The sequence below is a fragment of the Dromiciops gliroides genome, chromosome 1 (genome assembly GCF_019393635.1).
Source record: "Dromiciops gliroides isolate mDroGli1 chromosome 1, mDroGli1.pri, whole genome shotgun sequence".
NCBI classification, from domain to species: domain Eukaryota; kingdom Metazoa; phylum Chordata; class Mammalia; order Microbiotheria; family Microbiotheriidae; genus Dromiciops; species Dromiciops gliroides.
Window position 1 is genome coordinate 89,130,052 of NC_057861.1, and position 19,196 is coordinate 89,149,247.

Sequence of the window (19,196 nt, forward strand, 5' to 3'; positions counted from 1 at the left end):
AGTTTTAAAGAGTTGGACCCTTGTCTTCTTGACTTTGAGGTCAACTCTTCTTGTTCCACTACAGAACACTGATTCTCAAAGATTCGTATAGTTCCCTTTTAATAAGATCAATAATAATAACTATTTGAATATATATGCACATATAAAATATGACAGGCAGATGGAGTAGATAGCTTATCTTAAAGTCTTAAGTATGAAGTCTTGGCTTTTCACATATACCAGCTGTGTGACCCTTGGCAAATCACACAAAGAAAGAAAAGTTATAAGACTATAAGTGGCAGAATAGTAGCTCATCTACATTACCAGAGGGGATTTCTTCATTGGGAGATCTGCTAGACCAGAGGAAAAAAAACATATTAGATAAAAATATATAATTCAGAACCTGTTTTTTTTTATTTTTTCCATTGATATAGGTAATCTTCCAATAAGGAAACACATACATACTTATATACATATATGTGTATATTTTTATCAATACTCTAGTTTATAGTTTCTCCTATCTATCATCTCTCTCTCTCTCTCTCTCTCTCTCTCATCTATCATAAACTAGACAAGAGTTTTTGTCATGGCTTTCCCCACTTACCATATGTGTAGTCTTAAACATATCCTTTCTTCCACCTTATCTTTTAGTTTCCTCATGAAACAAGGCTAATACAAGCTATCTTAAAGAGTAAAGTGGCTTTTTTGCAGGGCAATGAGGGTTAAGTGATTTACCCAGGGTCACACACCTAGTAAGAGTGCTTTCTAACTATAATATACAACATATCTGTCTAGTTTTAAATGTACATCCTATATAATTATACTCCCCAAAACTCTATGGTTTGGTTATGGAAGTATTCTTTCCTTTTAATAGATGGGGGAAACTGAAACTCAGAGAAGGAAATGAGTGTCCAATGCCACACAAGCTAGTAAATGACAGAACCAAGACTGGACACTGGCCTTGTATCTCCATCTCTGAATTCTTCAACTAGTTCCTGCTTCTTCTTTAGCAGTAATTATACTAGTAGTATTGATGGTCTTTCCCTAGTTCTTCTATACAAATGGTGACATAGGATTAGACATATACACCCTCAGTTGTCACATTCTAACTCTTTTTTTCTGGCTTACTGGAATTAATGAATTTAGACAGTCACTCAGTGAATGCTTATATGTAGGTAATGATTTGTCATGATTCTAGCCAGTAGCCGAATTCATTCATGCTTGCCTCTTTGCTGTTTCTGTATCACAGGGAGATGCTGGACTCAAAGGCCTCCCAGGACCTCCTGGAATAAGTGGACCAAAGGTCAGTCAATTCAATAAAGGTTACCCAATTGTCTGTATTGTGTTTAACTGTAGATCATGGAGGAAAAAAAAATCAGAATTACTCAAGTGATATAAGTGTGTCTGTAATAGAAGTTTCTACTTGCAAGAGCTTTCCTCACAATAATCCTATAAAGTAGGCAATAACAGTATAATTACCTCCATTTTTGCTGGATGAGGAGACTAAGGCTTATTAGGGAGAATTAACTCATTAATTCTAGTATTCACCTTCTAGAAAGTCAAAGCCAGGGTTCAAATCAACATCTCCTAATTCTAAGCCTATTGTACTCTTCCATATTAGGTTGCCTCTTTGGAACATCCTACCATTCCCAGGAAGACGTTCCTATAGCCAGCAAGAATGTTTTTCTTTTATATAATATACATTTTCATACTTGATTACATTTCATTTAGCTCATTATTTTAAATGGCCTTTATTGATCTTTAATTGTTTATTTCTTTACATCTTCTTTTCCAGCAAGATCATAAGTAGCTTGAGGGAGAAAACTTTGCTGTATGTATCTTTTGTATCTGACAGGGCATCCACTATGGGATTTGATATAATTATTTGATATAATCAATGAATATGATAGCATCATAGAATTCAAGAGCTTAAATGTTCTTAGAATATCTTATCTAAACTCCGGGTACCAAAAATTCCAGTGGTGTCAGGGATAGGTCTCTAGGGAAAAAATTGTTAATTGAGACAAATTTGCCTTTTCTGGCCTAAGATTATACTAAGCCCTATATAAGTTTAGGACTGGAACAGAATCTTAGAAATCATCTATTCTTCTATCCTCACAAAACAGGAAGAAAATGATATCTAGAAAATGAAAAGGACTCATCCAAGATCACCTAAGCAATAAGTAACAGAGATGAGATTCAAAAGATGTCTCTCTTCCTTTTCCGATGAATCTATTACTTTTCTTTTTGTTTGTTTGGTTTTTAATTTTTTTTAATCTATTACTTCATGATATTTTCCATAGAACCCCCAGTTTGGAAGGAATCTCACTGGTCATCTACTTCAACCTGGATAGGAACTTCCTCTACAATAGCGCCCTATTAAGTGTTCCTCCAGCCTTAGCAATATGGGGGGTTGGGGGTGTGGCTCTCTAACTGAAGTCAGCCCACTGGGCTATTAGACAGCTGAGTTTAGTGAGTTCTTACATGTTGAATGAATAGATGTTAAATAGGACTTGATCAGCACCTGTGAAATGCCTTCCTCTATCAGAGTATACTTACAGGTATGAGTGCAACAAAGAATCACAGAATCGGAATTTGGATAAGATCCCAGAAGCTACCTAGTCCAACTCATACATGGAAAGAAATGCCTTCTACAAACAGCCTTGGCAAGCGGATATCCAGTCTCTCTTTAAAGCCATCCGGTAACCTAAAACTCACCGCTTCTTAAGGCACCACATTCCTCATTTGGATACCTGTGCTTGTTGATAAGTTTTCCTTAGGTTGAGCACAAATCCCTGTAGATTCCATTCAATGGTCCTAGATCTGATGATAACTCTTAAAATATTCAAACAATAGAGATAATTTTTCCCTGTACTTTCTCTTCTCCAGGACAAATATTCTAATTCTCTTCCATGTATTTTCATATGGAGTAGGATCCAGTGCCCTTCTTATCATCCTGATTGTCTTTTCAACACTCCAGCTTATCAATTTCCTTCCTACAAAAAAAAGTGGGAGCACAGAAAACAATACTGCATTTATGATTTCATCATGTCAGAGCACATTCAGACGTTCTTATCCCTGTCCTGAAAACTATGCCTCTCTTAATAGAGCTAAGATTCCCAATGGTTTTGTTTCTGTTTTCCGTTTTAATTTTTCCCCCAGATCTAAAATCCTATTAATTTCCTTCTTCCTCCCTCCCTCCCGCCCTCCCTCCCCTCCTTCCCTTCCTTCCTTCCATTGTTCCTTTTACTTGTATTCATTTATTCATCTCTTTAATTTAATTGCCATGTTGGAAGACAATCAAAAAGGTCAAAACTGCCCATAAATATCTAAAGTTTATAGACAGTTTATTGTATATTGTTCTTTCTTTCTATGGACATTAGTAATTGTGAGACTAGACGTGGCTGGAGGATTTTTGTTTGTTTTTTGAGTGCAGTAATTGAAGTTGGTCATCTCACTGATGCTTGGTTACTTACTACTTCCATCCTCTAGAACTGCCTGTATTGGAACAAACCAATTATACAGATAAAGGAGTTTGTAACCCATTGGTCAATTGTTTCCATATCAGCACTGCTTTCATGTGAAGGTTGTTATCCTGGAGATCCCTTGCTCCATCTTTGTCCCATTCCAATATTATTGGGAGTCCATCCTGGCTTGTTTAGTTTTCTAGTCTGGCCAGAACACCTCTATTCTTTCAGTCCCCAAGGTTTCCCAGTCTCAGATGTAAGATTTGAATCTTCCTGATTCCTCATCACCCATATCCAGTCTATTTCCAAATTCTATTCATGTCGGTCCCCACCATTCAATTAAGTTCAACAAGCTTTAAACACCTATTAGTGTTCAAGGCACAATTAGGTTATTCCCCAGGCTCTCCAAATCCTTCATATCTCCTATGCAAAGAATAAACAGACAAGATACTACGACATACTACTACTACTACTACTTACTACTACTACTTACTACTACTACTACTACTACTACACCACCACCACCACCACCACCACCTCTACTACTACCACTACTTACTACTTACTACTTCTACTACCACCACTACTACTACTACTACTACTACTACTACTTACTACGACTACCACCATTTATAATATTTATATATCCCTTTCTATATGCCAGGGGCACTATGCTAAGCATTTGCAATTATTATCACATTTGATCCTCATAACACCCTGGGGAAGTAGTGCTATTATTATCCCCATTTTACAACGAGGAAACTGAAGCAAAACAGAGGTTAAATAACTTGCCCAGGATCACACAGCTGGTAAGTGTCTGTGGCTGTATGACCTCAGGTCTTTCTGACTCTGGAACCAATACTCTATCCACCATACCACCTAGCTTCCCCTTAATCTTTTTCGTGGTCCTCTTTTTGCCTTGATGAAGTATATGATATTTGTCTAGCAATGAGTACTCCCAGCCTTTGAGTCACCGTTTATCATATTTGTGTACCTGTGAATGAATTCCCTATTAGATAATAAAGTACATTAAGTTAAGTCAAGTCAGCAAGCATTTATTAAGCACTTACTATGTGCCAGGAACCATGCTAAGTGGTGGTATTGTTGTTCATTCATTTGCGTCTGACTCTTTATGACACCATTTGGGGTTTTCTTGGCAAAAAGAGTGGAGTGGAGCTTGCCACTTCTGTCTCCAGTTCATTTTACAGATGAGGAAACTGAGGCAAACAGGGCTAAGTGATTACCATGCTAAATGCTGAGGATACAAAGAAAGGCCAAAACAATCCCTGTCCTTAATGATTTCATGTTCCAGTGGAGGAGGCAACACACAAACAACTATGAACATGCAATCAGGGACATTGGAGGTAATGGCAGAGGAAAAGCACTAAGGTGAAGGAGAGCCCATAAAGGCTATTGCAGAAGGTGAGATTTTAGCTGAGACTTAAAGAGAGCCATGGCAGGCAGGAGAAAAAGGGGTCGGGGAAAGTATTCCAGGCATGGAGGACAGCCAGTGAAAAGGCATTGAGTGAAGAGAGTGTGAAGAACAAAAAGGAAGCCACTATCCCTGGATCACAGAGCACATGTAGGCAAGTAACATGTAAGAAAACTGGAAAGGTATGAGGGAGCAGTTATAAGGGCTTTCAAAGCCAAATGGAATATTTATATTTGAAGTCAGAAGGTAACAAAGAGCTACTTGGAGTTTATTGGAGTAGGGGGGATGACTTGTACCTTAGGAAGATAACTGGTAGCTGAATGCAGGATGGACTTAAAACAAAGAGATCAATCAACAAGCTATTGTATTAATCCACTTGTGAGGTGATGAGGGAAGTGCCAGAGAAAAGATGTTGTATATGAGAGATGTTGGGAAGATAGAATTGACAGGACTTGCATGAAGGTCGAGCCTATGTCTTATTTATTTTTCATCTTCCCAGTGCTTACGCCAGGTATGACAACAATTGCTATACAACTCTGAGACTGTTAGATCTGAAAGGTGTCTTGGAGCATAGTAATCACTTATTAAGTATTTGTTAAATGAATTAATGAATGTTTAAATATTCAAACAAAGCTACACTTCAGAAGCAAGATGGGCATGGACAAATTTCTGCATCATCTTTGGAGTATGTGTAATTTATCACCTTTCCAATTCTTGTGAAATGCTGATGACCACAAGGGTATTTATGCTGGTGATTCACCAGCTGGGAACTCTCTTAGCCACAATCTATCTCCCCTACTTAGCAGCTCATATCTCATATCTCTGAGCCCTTTGGAGGTTAATGTTGTTGCACATTAGAAACTGCTTTCCCAGAGTTTTCAAACAGTATAAAATGCTGGCTTTAAGATTTAAAGGATTTGGAGATAGCTGCCACTGTGGTAATTATGGTCCTAGTCAAGTGGGAGGAAGAAGCAAGATCCTAATCAGAATGATGACCAGAAGGGCTTGTAACTTCTCCAGAACTGGAATGAAAGTAGTTTGCCAGATTGAACATGCAATACTTTTCTTTTAGAAACTCAAGCTTCACATTTCTCACTGTCCTGGTGTACTGCCCCTAAGCAAGTCAAATGATTAGGATGATGGAGAAGTTTATATTCTTCAATATGTTAGAAAATGTTAAGATAAAAAACACTAGGTGGCACAGTGGATAAAAGCACCAAGCCCTTGATTCAGGAGGACCTGAGTTCAAATCCATCTTCAGACAACTTGACACTTAATAGCTTTATGACCCTAGGTGAACTCCCTTAACCCTCCTGCCCTATAGAAAAAAAGAAAAAAAACACTTTAGGGCATAGAAAAGTAAGAAGATGAGAACAGAGAGTTTTTAGAAGAGGAAAAGGACTTTGGAAAATGCAACACAGAATGTTATAACTAAAAGAGAATCATAGAAAAAAAAACAGAATGTTTCAGTGGGAATAGAACTTTAGAAAAGGTTAGAATGAAAAGGGACTTTAGAGTATAGAAGAATAAGATATAATCACTTTTGCATATGATAGTCCTCCAAATACATGAAGACAGCTGCTATATTGCACTAAAACTTCTCATCCCCACCTCCTGAAACCATGGCCTCTACAATAGGTTTTAGCAGGTTTCCTCACGATATTGTGGTCAGTTGTTTTCCTACTCTTCATGACCACTACTTGGGGTTTTCCTTGGCAACAAGTATTAGAGTGGGTTTGTCATTTCTCCTCCAGCTCATTTACCAAATGAGTAACTGAGGCAAATAGGGTTAAGGGGATTTGCCCAGGTCACAAAGTGTTTGAGGCCACATTTGAAACTCATGAAAATGAGTCTTCCTGACTCTAGGCCCAGCATTCTATCCACTGTGATAAAATATGGAATTTGGCAAGACGCCCAGGGGGTCCCACCTGAATGATCTAGTACTGTTTGGGAAACCAGCTACTTGGAATGATTGGATATGGGTGAAACCTGGCCTGGCCTGAGTGAGGTATGCTGCTGATGTCAGACAGGGGAACCACTCTCCAACATCCAGCTTGAAGGATCTCCCTTTTGGGGGGAAGGGAGAGTAAAAGTAGAAAAGGGAAACACTTGCTGAGGGGAGCTCATCTTTTCTGTCAGTGAGCTTCAAGAGCAGACTGTAGAGGGGCTGCACAGCTGTTTCCTATTGAAACTACAGGACGCGCCGCCACCGGCCCCCCCCCCCCCCCCCCCCCCCCCCCCCCCCCCCCCCCCCCCCCGCCAAGTGGTGAGTTAATAAAAACAAGTCCAGCTCTTTGAATTAGCTGAGTTGGAAGCAAGTTTGGGGATTGTGCCAGTCTTTGCTAGAGCCAGGGAGCTTATCCATTTTTCTCTTTCCCTATTCCCTTGTCATTGGCTTAATTAATTTCACTTTTGCTGTGTATTTTCTTGCCATTAATAAAACCTGATTTGTTTGTGGAAAAGAGGCTGTTAATCTCCTTTCTTATTGGTCTGGGAGAAATAACTAAAAAAGCCAGTCTGGAAGGGAGGAAACTTTGGACCTAGAGGTCCCTCATTATTTTCTGAACCCCAATATTATGACGAGCCACCCAATTAATTCTCCCCATATTAAATTTGGCCCCTACACCACTATACTACCTACTTAAAGATTATTGAGTAAGACCATTGTAGAGGGAGTGAAGCTTTTCTGGTAGGAAGATTAGCATACATGGGAAGCCTAGAAGAAAGGGGAGTTGTAACTATGGGATGATTTTCTTTCCTTGAACACCAATGTAGCTGAAAAATGGGTCTTTCTCTACCAGTCACAGAGCAAGGAACATTTTCACTGTCTTGAAATAAGGTAGAAATCTACTTTTCTGATTTAGCAATTAAGTTGAGTACAAAAAGCAATTTAGAGAACAAAAAAACACCCAATGATTTCCCTTTGAGGAAATTGTCCTGAATAGCTTAGGTTGTTATAAGATCATTCATTCATTGAGACTGTTTATTTCTAAACAATAGAAATGATTACAGGAAGAAAAGAGGTGAAAGGAGAGGAGTTTTTACTAATTGTATTGTTTTTTTCTTTTCTTGTCACCAACTTGTTTCTCTTTTCATCTCAAAATTTCCATTACAATCTCATTAGGAAGCTATTTTGCAAGCTATACAGAGTATTAGGGTTTTGACTTAGAATCACAAAATCTTAGAGATCATCTCCCAGTTGCCAGACTAATGCCTTGTGTAACCTGGGTCTTTAATCTTTAGTGCTATCTTGGACCTCTAGAAAACATTTGTATCTGACTCTCATTTTACAGAATAGGAAACTGAGAACTAGATAGATTAAGCCCACGTTCACAAAGGTAACAAATAACAGGGGATAGGATTTTAATCCTCGTCCTTGACTCCAAATCCACATTGTATTCCCTCTCTTCACACTACATTCCATCTTTTATAGGTGACCATCTCACCTCTGAAACTAACGACCTTTGTGACTTTGGGCAAATCATTTATCTGTCTGGGCCTCTATTTGCTTATCTATAAAAAGAGGTCACACTATATGGTCAGTGACGACCCTATCATTCTTTAATAGAGCATCTTTTAAATACCTCTAATGATAAGGACCTCCTTGCTTAGAAGACCGACTTATGGGATTTTTAGAAAACTTAATTAGTTTTTCTTCCTTCCTTCCTTCCTCTCCTTCCTTCCTTCCTTCCTTCCGTCTTCCTTCCTTCCTTCCTTCCTTCCTTCCTTCCTTCCTTCCTTCCTTCCTTCCTTCCTTCTTTCTTTCTTATTATGGGGTAATGGAGGTTAAGTGAATTGTCCAGGGTCATACAGCTAATAAGTGTCAAGTGTCTGAGGCTGAATTTGAACTCAGGTCTTCCTAAATCCAAGGCTGGTGTTTTATCCACTGTGCCGCCTAGCTGCCCCCACTTTTCTTTATTTATTAACAGCGTTTTTAAAGTGCCAGATACTAAGGAAAAATTTGGCTTGAAAACAACCAAAATAAAATCATAACAATATCAATAATAACTTACATTTATATAGCACTCTAAAGTTAATGACAAAGATGCAGACAGACAGAAAAAAAAGATGAACAAATAAGTAATATCAAGCAAAATGAATAGTCAATGGTCATATTAAAATGTATCTCTTTCTGTACTTGCATGAAGGAAGCCTTTGCAAAGTTTGCTTAATTCAGTGCATACCTCTCTTGATTAGTTCCTATAGACCTTGTATGTAACTTGTGTGCACATATTTGTTTGCTGGTTATCCCCTAGATTTGGAGTTCCTCGAAGGAAAGACTATCTTTCTCTTCCCCACCCCTCTGGCACCAGCATTTAGCACAGCAAGTGGCACATAATAGTGCTTAATTAATGTTATTTACTGACTGTTTTCATAATCTTTTTCCCCCATCATCTCTTTTTATCAGGAGATAGTGTTCATTGTTTTAAATCAGAGTTCTAAGATTTTCAAAGTTGTTCTTCTTTGCAGTGTTGCTATCCCCAAATGTGTTGTTTTATTGATTCTATTAATGTAACTTTGTATCAGTTCATAGCCTGAAGAATTCTCTGAAATAATTTCTTCTGTAATTTCTTATTATGCAATAATACCCCCCCTCGTATTAAATACAAAATATTTTGGTGTTTGCTACTGTCCAATTATCTAAGAGGAATCTAAGACATTCCCTTATATTTAGTTTTTTTCTCCTTCTATTCTTTTATTCTCTTCTTCATTTTGATGTTATTTCCACACCAAGCTGTATCATATATTTGTGATGTGTCATTGTCCATTGCTATTTTGAAATGATAATGAGGTTCATTGATGCCCACTTCCCCTACTCTGTCCTCAAGGTGTGTCCTCAACACTTTTCTTCTACATGCCACAGTTATTAAAATCAAACAGCTCTTTCCCAAATTGCTAAAATAAATTTAGCCTTTTAGGTTTCTTTGGGTTCTTGCATTTGTATTTTAAAGTTCCTAACTCATCTCTGGCCTTTTCATCAGTAATCCAAGGAAAGTCCTCACTTCCATTAAAGGTCCACTTTCCCCCCAGCAGGATTATACTCTGCTTTGCAGGGTAAATTATCTTGATTTTAAGCCCATATGTGTGTGTATGTATATGTGTGTGTATACATACCTACATACATACATATACATATATACCACTCACACACATATATATATATATATATTTCCTTTTGGAAATCATATTCTAATGTCTCTTTTCGTCTTAGGCTTCTGTGATACTGACCATAGTTTCTTAGTATTTTAAACGCCTTTCAAGTTCAAAATAAAAGATATTTTCTTTTATGTGGGAGCTCTGGAATTTGACTATGATATTCATGGAATTTTTCCTTTTGGAGTTACTTTTAAGAGGTGATTAATAGATTGCTTTCCTTACTGTGACCTCTGTTTCTAATTGATCTGGCAGTTTTCATTTATTATTTCTTGAAATATATGTGTCTTGGCTTTAAATTTATTTATTATAGGTTTGGGGAATCCAATGATTCTTAAAATCTTCTCTTTGACTTTTTAACAGGCCAGTTTTAAATATCATATCTTAATTTTTTTAAAAATCTTGATTTGTACTAATTTTCTTGTTGTCTCATGGAATCATTGATTTCTCGGATGTGTCCTTGCTATCAAGATGTCTATTTTGGGGTAAGATTACTACTTTCTCTTCTAATCTACTTATTCTCCTTCCAATTCTTTCCTCCAGAGTTTTCATTTGTTTATTCATTCATTCAATTTATTTTTACCTTAATTCTTCTAGGTATCATATAGTTTTGTGGAAAAATCTATTTTTTTTCCTTGAATCTTTTCTTCCAGTGGTTGTACGGTTTCTTTGGGGGGAAACTTTAGATCTGCAATGTTTCGATATTAGTAGTTGTTTTTTGAATTATTCACCTCTCCAGCATTAGTTCCTAAGTAGGATTTTGGCTTTGCCCCTGCAGTATTTTGTTTTGTTTTGTTTTTCTGAATGGTGTGCTCAGCCCTGCTTGGTCTCAACTTGAGTTTTTGCTCTGACTTCTAGCTCCTAGGATTCTATCCCTGAATCTTTGAGATTTGGAGTAATGGATCTTCAGGATTGATATCTCAGGACAGAATGTTAGGGAACTTGGAGACCTGGGCCTGTGTTATCTACCTCTGAGTGCTAAGAAACCATTAAGATTCCTGCCTCTTGCAATTCTCAGTCTTCCATAGTTCTCCACTTTTAAGCTTTTTCAGGGAAGCCCTCCATTCCTGCTCTCTCCAGACACAGAGCCTTGCTGGCCATAATATGTCCCATCTCTGCATGTCCTGGAACTTACTTTGTTCTAGTAACTCATTTTACTATTGCCTATGGGTTCCTGGTCAATTTTTGTGCAATTCTGGTGTGGAAGTTTTTCGTTGAATTTCTTGATCATTATTTGATCTAGTGCAAAAAAAATCTGGGATTTTCTGGAGTAGGCATATGGGAGCTGGGTGGTCTGCTTCTTTTGCATGAAAACATCTTGGCAGGAAGCTATGCATGTCTCCAATTCCATAATATTTATTATTTTTAAATATTTCCCTTGGAAATTATAATGCATTTAAAATAGCTTCTTGCACAGATCATTTCAGGGGCCACCTACCATAGGATGTCTTGCTCATTGCTCTTGCTATTAGCATTCTCTTCCTCTGCAAATTAATATTCCATTTCTTATTTGTATGAATTTTGTAGGATGTAAGTTCCTAGAGGTCACAATCTGTTATGTTTGTTTCGTTTTGTCTTTTATATTCCTAGTGCCTAGCTCCTCATGGGTACTTAAAAATATTTACCGAAATTAGTTGACTTGACATTCCCCAATTGAGAAATTGTCAAAGGATATGAACAGGCAGTTTTCTGATGAAGAAATCAAAGCTATGTATTCCCATATGAAAAAATGCTCTAAGTCACTGTTGATTAGAGAGATGCAAATTAAAACAACTCTGAGGTACCACCTGACACCTATCAGATTGGATAATATGACAAAAAAAGGAAAATAATAAATGTTGGAGAAGCTGTGGAAAAATTGGAACACTAATGCATTGTTGGTGGAGCTGTGAACTGATCCAACCATTCTGGAGAGCAGTTTGGAATTATGCCCAAAGGGCTATAAAGCTGTGCATACCCTTTGACCCAGCAATACCGCTATTGGGTCTTTTTCACAAAGAGATCATAGCAAAGGGAAAAGGACCCACATGTACAAAAATATTATAGCTGCTCTTTTTGTGGTGGCAAGGAATTGGAAATTGAGGGGCTACCCATCAATTGGGGAATGGCTGAACAAGTTGTGGTATATGAATGTCATGGAATTCTATTGTGCTGTAAGAAACGATGAGCAGGAAGAGTTCAGAGAAACCTGGAAGGACTTGCATGAACTGATGATGAGTGAGATGAGCAGAACCAGAAGAACATCATACATAGTATCATCAACATTATGTGATGATCAACTGTGATAGACTTGATTCTTCTCCACAATACAATGGTACAAGATAGTTCCAAAGGACTCATGATGGAAAAGGCTCTCCAAATCCAGAAAAGAAAAAAGAGAACTGTGGAATATGGATGCAGATTGAACCATACTATTTCTTTTGTTTTTAGTGCTGTTGTTTTTCTTTTTGAGGTTTTACCTTTTTGCTCTGATTCTTCTCTTATAACATGACTAATGCAGAAATATGTTTAATGTTATTGTACATATATAACCTATATCAGATTGTTTGCTGTCTTGGGGAGGGGGGGAGGAAAGGGATGGAGGGAGAAAAAATTTGAAACTAGAAATCTTATAAAAACAAATGTTGAAAACTATCTCTTCATGTAACTGGAAAATAATAAAATACTTTTATAATTTAAAAAAAGAAATTAGATGACTTAAATCTTGGATCCCCTATAAATTGCTCTTCAATCCAAGGTCTTATAATTTTTTTCGGGTTTTTTTTTCAGTATTAAGTTTAGTTTTTACTTTGTGTACATTTGTCCTTTTGGTGAGGAAAAGGGGAGTACTTAATAAGTGCTTATTGAAATGAGTTGACTTGAATCTTGGACAACCCCTACGCCTCTTGCCCCCCTCCCATAATGGTGCTTCTTTACAGGTCCTTGTAATTTTTTTTCAGAGATTCTTTTTTTTCTTTTGACTTTAGTTTGCTTGGTGTATCCATTTAGTGAGGAGAAGAGAGTATTTCGGCAGATCAATAACTTATGGATGTATAGAGTGGTTCTAGTGATTTTTTTCAGTGATGGTTTTCCTTTTCCCCACAGGGCACTAAAGGAGAGCCAGGAGCAGATGGTGAGATTGGACAAAAAGGTGAACAGGTAATAACTTATTTCCTTTCTGATCTCCCGTTCATTCCCAGGAATCATCAGTATTACTCTCCTCACCCACAAAACTACTTCCCCAATTTCCTCCTTAAGAAAATCACTTCCTTTGGCTAAGTTAGGAAGAAAAATAACTACTTAATCACTTCCCAGCTTAAAAATATCCCATGAATATTCTCCTTTCCACTATTTGCTTAATTACCTCCAAAGATACTACAAGAAAGCATCTTTTCATAAAAGGAAATTCCTTTCCAATTCTGTTGGGTTTTCTGGCTTATTCTGCCCTCTGTCTGTCAAAATGATATTTATTAAAGATATAAAAGATCCCCAGTTACTTGATTCAGTTCTGCATTCAATCCAGTTCAATCCCACAAACTATAAACATGACTCATCAGATAGTTTTCTTTATCACAAATGAAATAATTGCTTTCAATTTGTGTGCTGGTGAGATCAAACTATGAGTCATTCATCATCTACCTATCAGTAATACATGTTGCCTACCTCCTCTCTTGCTTATATATGCCTATATACACAGTGCTACATGTACCTTTTTATGCATACATAAATACATATGCACATTTGCATACACAAATATATTTATTTTTGTATTTATATATACATAGTTTACACATATATACATCTTATTCTTTATTTGCCCACCAATAATACTTTATTATTCTGCTTCAGTCATAACATGAAGGTGACCCGATGCTCCTCAAATCTAAAATAGAGGACAGAAGTTTGGGCAAGTCCTTCCAAACTGGAAAGACCCAGTATATGCCCATATCTCTCACCCAAGACCCAGGCAAGGTAAATTCAAAGATTCAATACCAGAGCTTAGTGAGCAGGTAATAATATTTGTCCTCTCATCAGTCAATAAGGTATATAGGTGTTGTGATCTATGCCAGTATAATCACAGATTTTTAAAACATTGAAGTAATTCTCATTCATAGAATCATTGAAGCGAAAAAGTTGCAATTGACCTTAGAAAACAAGTAATTTAACTTCCAACTTCATTACCAGAAACACTATTTTTAAAGGATTTATGGTTTCATTCATGTGATTTATATTCTACCCCAAAAAGATCCCAATCTCCTCATACTTTAGTAGATGGCTTAATGAGCTGTGAGAGCCAAGAAATGTATCACCTGTTTGCTAACCTTTGGTTACAAATCTGTCCTCACTTAGTCATAGTAGATAATTCTTACATCTGGTACAGATTAGGTTTGGTGACTTCTGAAGTTTCTTCTAGTACTGTGATTGTATGAGTCTATAAAATATATGAATGAGTAAGTAAATGAATGAATGAATACAGAAAAACTCTATGATTCTACTGTTTTCCCCTCCTCCACCCTCCCCCTCAGGGACATCCTGGAGTTCCTGGTTTCATGGGACCAGCTGGGGACCCAGGGCCACCTGTAAGTAGTGGAGTTTTTGATTGTTTTGTTATTTTGGACTTTTACCTCATTGTTTTATAAGATCATATTAAGTTCCACCCCTCCTTTCCCAATCTCTGCTGTGATGTTCAAGATCTCCACTTTGCCTTGTCTCTGAATAATGCTCTAGGCAATCTGCATTGGTTGGAGGCAGATTGAGGAGAATAGACTGAGAAGATATGGGAGAAAAGTTATGGAAGAACCTGAAAGTGAAAAATGAAAGATAGAGCCACATTTCAATAGCTATGGGATAAAGACTTCTTTGGGTACTTCATAGGATTTAGAACTGGAAGATGCCATGAAGATCCTCTAGTCATAAGATCATAAATCTAGAGCCAAAAGGGACCTTCAGGGATGGTCTTTTCCAACCTCTTCAGTTTATAGATGACATCATGGAAACCTTGCAAGGTTAAATGACTTGTCTGAAGTGATAATGATGGTAAGTGTCAGACATAGAGTATGAATGAAGGTCCTCTTATTTCAAGGTCAGTATTAGTCTAGTGCCTTGATTTTTTTTTAAATGAGGAAATTGAAACCTAGAGAGAAATGCCTTGACCAAGGTCATAGACAAGTAATTAGTGGCAGAATTGGGACTTGGAACTTCTAAATGTGGTGCTTTTAACAATCTTTAAGCCTATAAACAATCATAATATTCCCCTATGTACAAGAGGATGCTGGCAAAATCAACAATTTTGATTTCAGTAGAAATTAGAATGAGATGGAACTTCTCTTCCTTCTACCCTTTCTCCTTTCTCTTCCTCCTCCAATCCCACCCTCACCCTATTACCACTAGAGATTCTTAACCTGGAGTACATGATTTTCAAGACAATAATGAACTTGGGGGCAGGGAGCTTCTTTATTTCTCCTAACCTCTAATCAAAATTCATTATTTCTTTCAATTATTTTTTAAAACTCTTGTTTTGAGAAGGGGTCCATTGACTTCCCCATGTGATTTATTTGCAGTCACATGCTAAAGGGGTATATGATACCAAAAATAATTAAGAACCTCTGTTTTAACCTATTCTCTTGTCTTCTTATAACTCTGCTGAAATACCTTATGAAGCCTCTGTCCCTAGCCTAAGAGTCATTCCTTTTATTCTTCATCCTGAATTTCTTCTATAGCCTTTTTATTTATCACCTGTTTATCCTTCTCATCCCATTCTGCATCCTCCCAGTTCCAGTGTTTCCAGAAACAAAGCTGATTAATGGCTTTACTATCTATTACTTGACTATAGAACATAAAGTCATATCCTTTCTGGCCTTTGAACATCTGTGGTAACAAATCACTACCAGGCATCATAGGTTCATCAGATCTTAGCACTGGAAGGCACTCTTTAGAAGCTACCTAGTCTGACTCTCACAACTCTGCTCGTTATCAGAATTCCCAATCACATTTCCTCAAAACAAAAGCAGCATTAATCTGAATACTCTGAATAAGAATATCTGGGTCTTAGTTGAGGGGTTTTACCACCCACTCACTGGACACAAGTGATAGAGTCATATACCATCAAAGCTAGAAGAAAATAGCTCTCATCTCAGCCAAGTCTCATTTTACAGACAAGGAAACTGAGGCATAGAGGAAAAAAGAGGTTTGTCCTAATTCACACATCTAGTAAGTAAGGAGGGGATTAGACTCAATGACCTCTGGGATCTCCTTCAGTTCTAAAACATTAGTGATTGACCAGTGTCCAACCAGAAGCATTGATTTTCCCTTCCCTTTTCAATCCCAGCTGTGATTGAGATTCAAAAGCAGACACTCTGACTTCAAGTTCATTACCTTTTCTATGATATCAGAGTGGTTCCATTTGACTCTGGCCTAGACACTTCACCTCTTGAGAATATTTTCATCATCTATAACATGAGGTTAAGGTGAGATGAGAATCACCTTAGATCACTTTCAGCTTGAAATCCTTGATTAGCACAGCTCCTGGTACATAGTGAATGATTAATAAATGTTTATTGACCGACTGACTTTTACCTCCTTCTGATCCTTGGTTTTTTCATCTGAAATATGAGGGTATTGATGCTTACACCACCTGCCTCATGGAATTGTGGTGAAGGCAGAGCTCTATAAACCATAAAATATTCCGGAAATGTTAGCTATACTTGTCATTATTATAGTTTGCTAATCAGATTGTGTAGAGATCAATGAAATCATCCCTGGGAAAGCATCTAATACTCCATGAAACACTATGCAAATGGAAGGAATGATGATTGTCTATTCCCATCAGATGTTTCTGAATGATACCCTTCTGTGTGTTAACATTTTTGACCTTGAAATAAACACTAAACAGCTCCAGTTTATGGCTGTATTCTAGTTTGCTTTTTCTGCCCTTGTGTTCTGGCCTGCTTGTCTTCTATAGATCACTGGTGCTCTTCCTCTGTGAATTACATCTCATTTATTTAAAATGATTCATGTTATTCATCAATTGTAGCCATAGCAACAGAGAACATAGTCCATCATCAGCACCTCCAGCCCCTCTCCATTCATTTCCAGTTAACATTTCCCTATGGTTCTTTATGGGCCTCAAAGATCTAAGAAATTGTACATGTCCCCAGCATGCTCATTTCTCACTGTGGTCACCATTCTTTTCAGAGTTCACATGTCTTTTGCACATGACAGTCATATTTCCATACTCTCTTTTAGGATGGCAAAAGAAAGCTGCTCAAGTTAGAGGAGAGAGAAATCCCATCCTAGAAGCAAAATGGCAGAGAGGAAAGGGAACAGTGGACTTTGGTTTAAGCCCTGGCTAATTCACTGGCCCTTATAAATTCTAGAAACGCACTCCAGTCATTTGTTTCCATCCATAAAACCCATTTGATGCCTACCTGATAGGGGTAGATGTAAGGATAAAACTTTATAAATTCTGAGATGAGCTACCCTTATTTATTTCTACGTTATTATTCTTGATTAATTAGGTTGGGACCAGAGCCTTAGTCAGAGAGCCACAAGGTCAATAGTCAGTCATATAGTGGGAGAATGAGCACCAGATCCAGAAGGGAAAATCAGTGCTTCTACTTATACACTGGTCAATCCCTCAGTATGTTTTACAACTGAAGGGGATCACAGAAGCCATTGAGTCTAATCCCCTCCTTTTAAGAATGAGGAGTATGAGGTGCAGATAATTCAAGGGTTTTGCACAGATTTTCTTTCCATTTTCCACTAGCTATACTGCTTTAGGATTTCTCTGATACTCCACTTCTCCTACCACCCCTCCTTTTCAGCTTCTTTTTGTGCGTTGTCTTCCCCTATTAGATTGTAAGCACTTAGCACAATGTCTAGTATATAAGAAGTGCGTAATAAAAGTTCATTGACTGTCACTTAATAGTTCATAGATTTATAGCAGGAAAGTATCTTAGAGGACATTGAGTCCTGATTCCTTTATTTCATAGATTAGAAAACTGAGGCCTCAATAAATAAAATGAATTGCCCAGAATTATCTGGCAGCTAAGAGGTGCCATAAAGTACCAGCCCTGGGATCAGGAAGACCTGAGTTCAAATGCAGCCTCAGACACTTCTTAGCTATGTGACAACCTGTTTTACTTCAGTTTCCTCATCTTTAAAGTGAGGATAATAATAGTACCCACATCCCAGAATTGTTGTGAGGATTAAATGGGATAATATCTATAAAATACTTTGCAAACCTTAAAGTGTTATATAAATGTTAGCTTTTATTATTATTATTATTACAAATGTAGCTTATTATTGGAATTATAAATGTAATTCTAATAATAATAAGAAAATTATATCTCATATATATATACATACACACACACACACACACACACACACACACATATATATATATATATATATAAACACTTATACTATATAAAACACTTGATCTTTTAATTTACTCCTCACAGCCCTGTAAGGTAGAAAGGTCAGACTATGATGTCCATTTTATAGACAAGGAAACTGAGCTTTGAAGAGATTGTATCAGTCACTATGAAGATGAGTTTTTTACTTAGTGTCAGCTAGTAAACCATGAAGCTGCAACACAAATTCACTAATTTTTACTCTCTCTGCAAAGCTCTTTCAACTATACTTTTGCATACAGTGGACTTGATATTTATTAAGCACTTTTTATATGCTAGGCACAGTGGTATTAAAGAACTTGTCCAGGCTCATAGAACAAGTCACTGATATAGTTGGAATGTATCTGGGCAGCTTCTAATTCATGTAAATTGCTCATTCTATGACTATCTACATAATGGATACCATGCATGCTGTCTAATACACAAGACTGGAAAATTCCTTATGGCAGAAAGGCCTTTTTGGAAATTGGAATTGGACTTGGACTAGGGGAAAATCCAGGTTTTGCCATCTACTAGTTATATAATCTTGGACAAGTCATATCTTCTTTTCTTTTTTTTTTTTTTTTTTTTGGTGGAGCAGTGAGGGTTAAGTGACTTGCCCAGGGTCACACAGCTAGTAAATGTCAAGGGTCTGAGACCAGATTAGAACTCAGGTCCTCTTGAATGCAGGGCCATTGCTCTATCCACTGAGCCACCTAGCTGCCTCCATATTGTCTTTTCTGAGCCTCAGTTTCCCCATATTCAAAATAAAAACGTTGAACTAGGCAC

The 19,196-nt window shown here is 37.3% G+C and overlaps 1 protein-coding gene across 1 annotated transcript in view; it reads left to right on the forward strand.

Moving 5' to 3' along the window:
- The window catches only part of COL22A1 (collagen type XXII alpha 1 chain), a 567,886-nt gene that overhangs the window by 486,093 nt on the left and 62,597 nt on the right, over window positions 1–19,196 (forward strand). Inside the window, 4 exon segments of the mRNA XM_043991519.1 lie at window positions 1,229–1,282; window positions 13,117–13,170; window positions 14,538–14,591; window positions 17,257–17,279. Of these exon segments, the coding sequence (XP_043847454.1) occupies window positions 1,229–1,282; window positions 13,117–13,170; window positions 14,538–14,591; window positions 17,257–17,279 (185 nt within the window).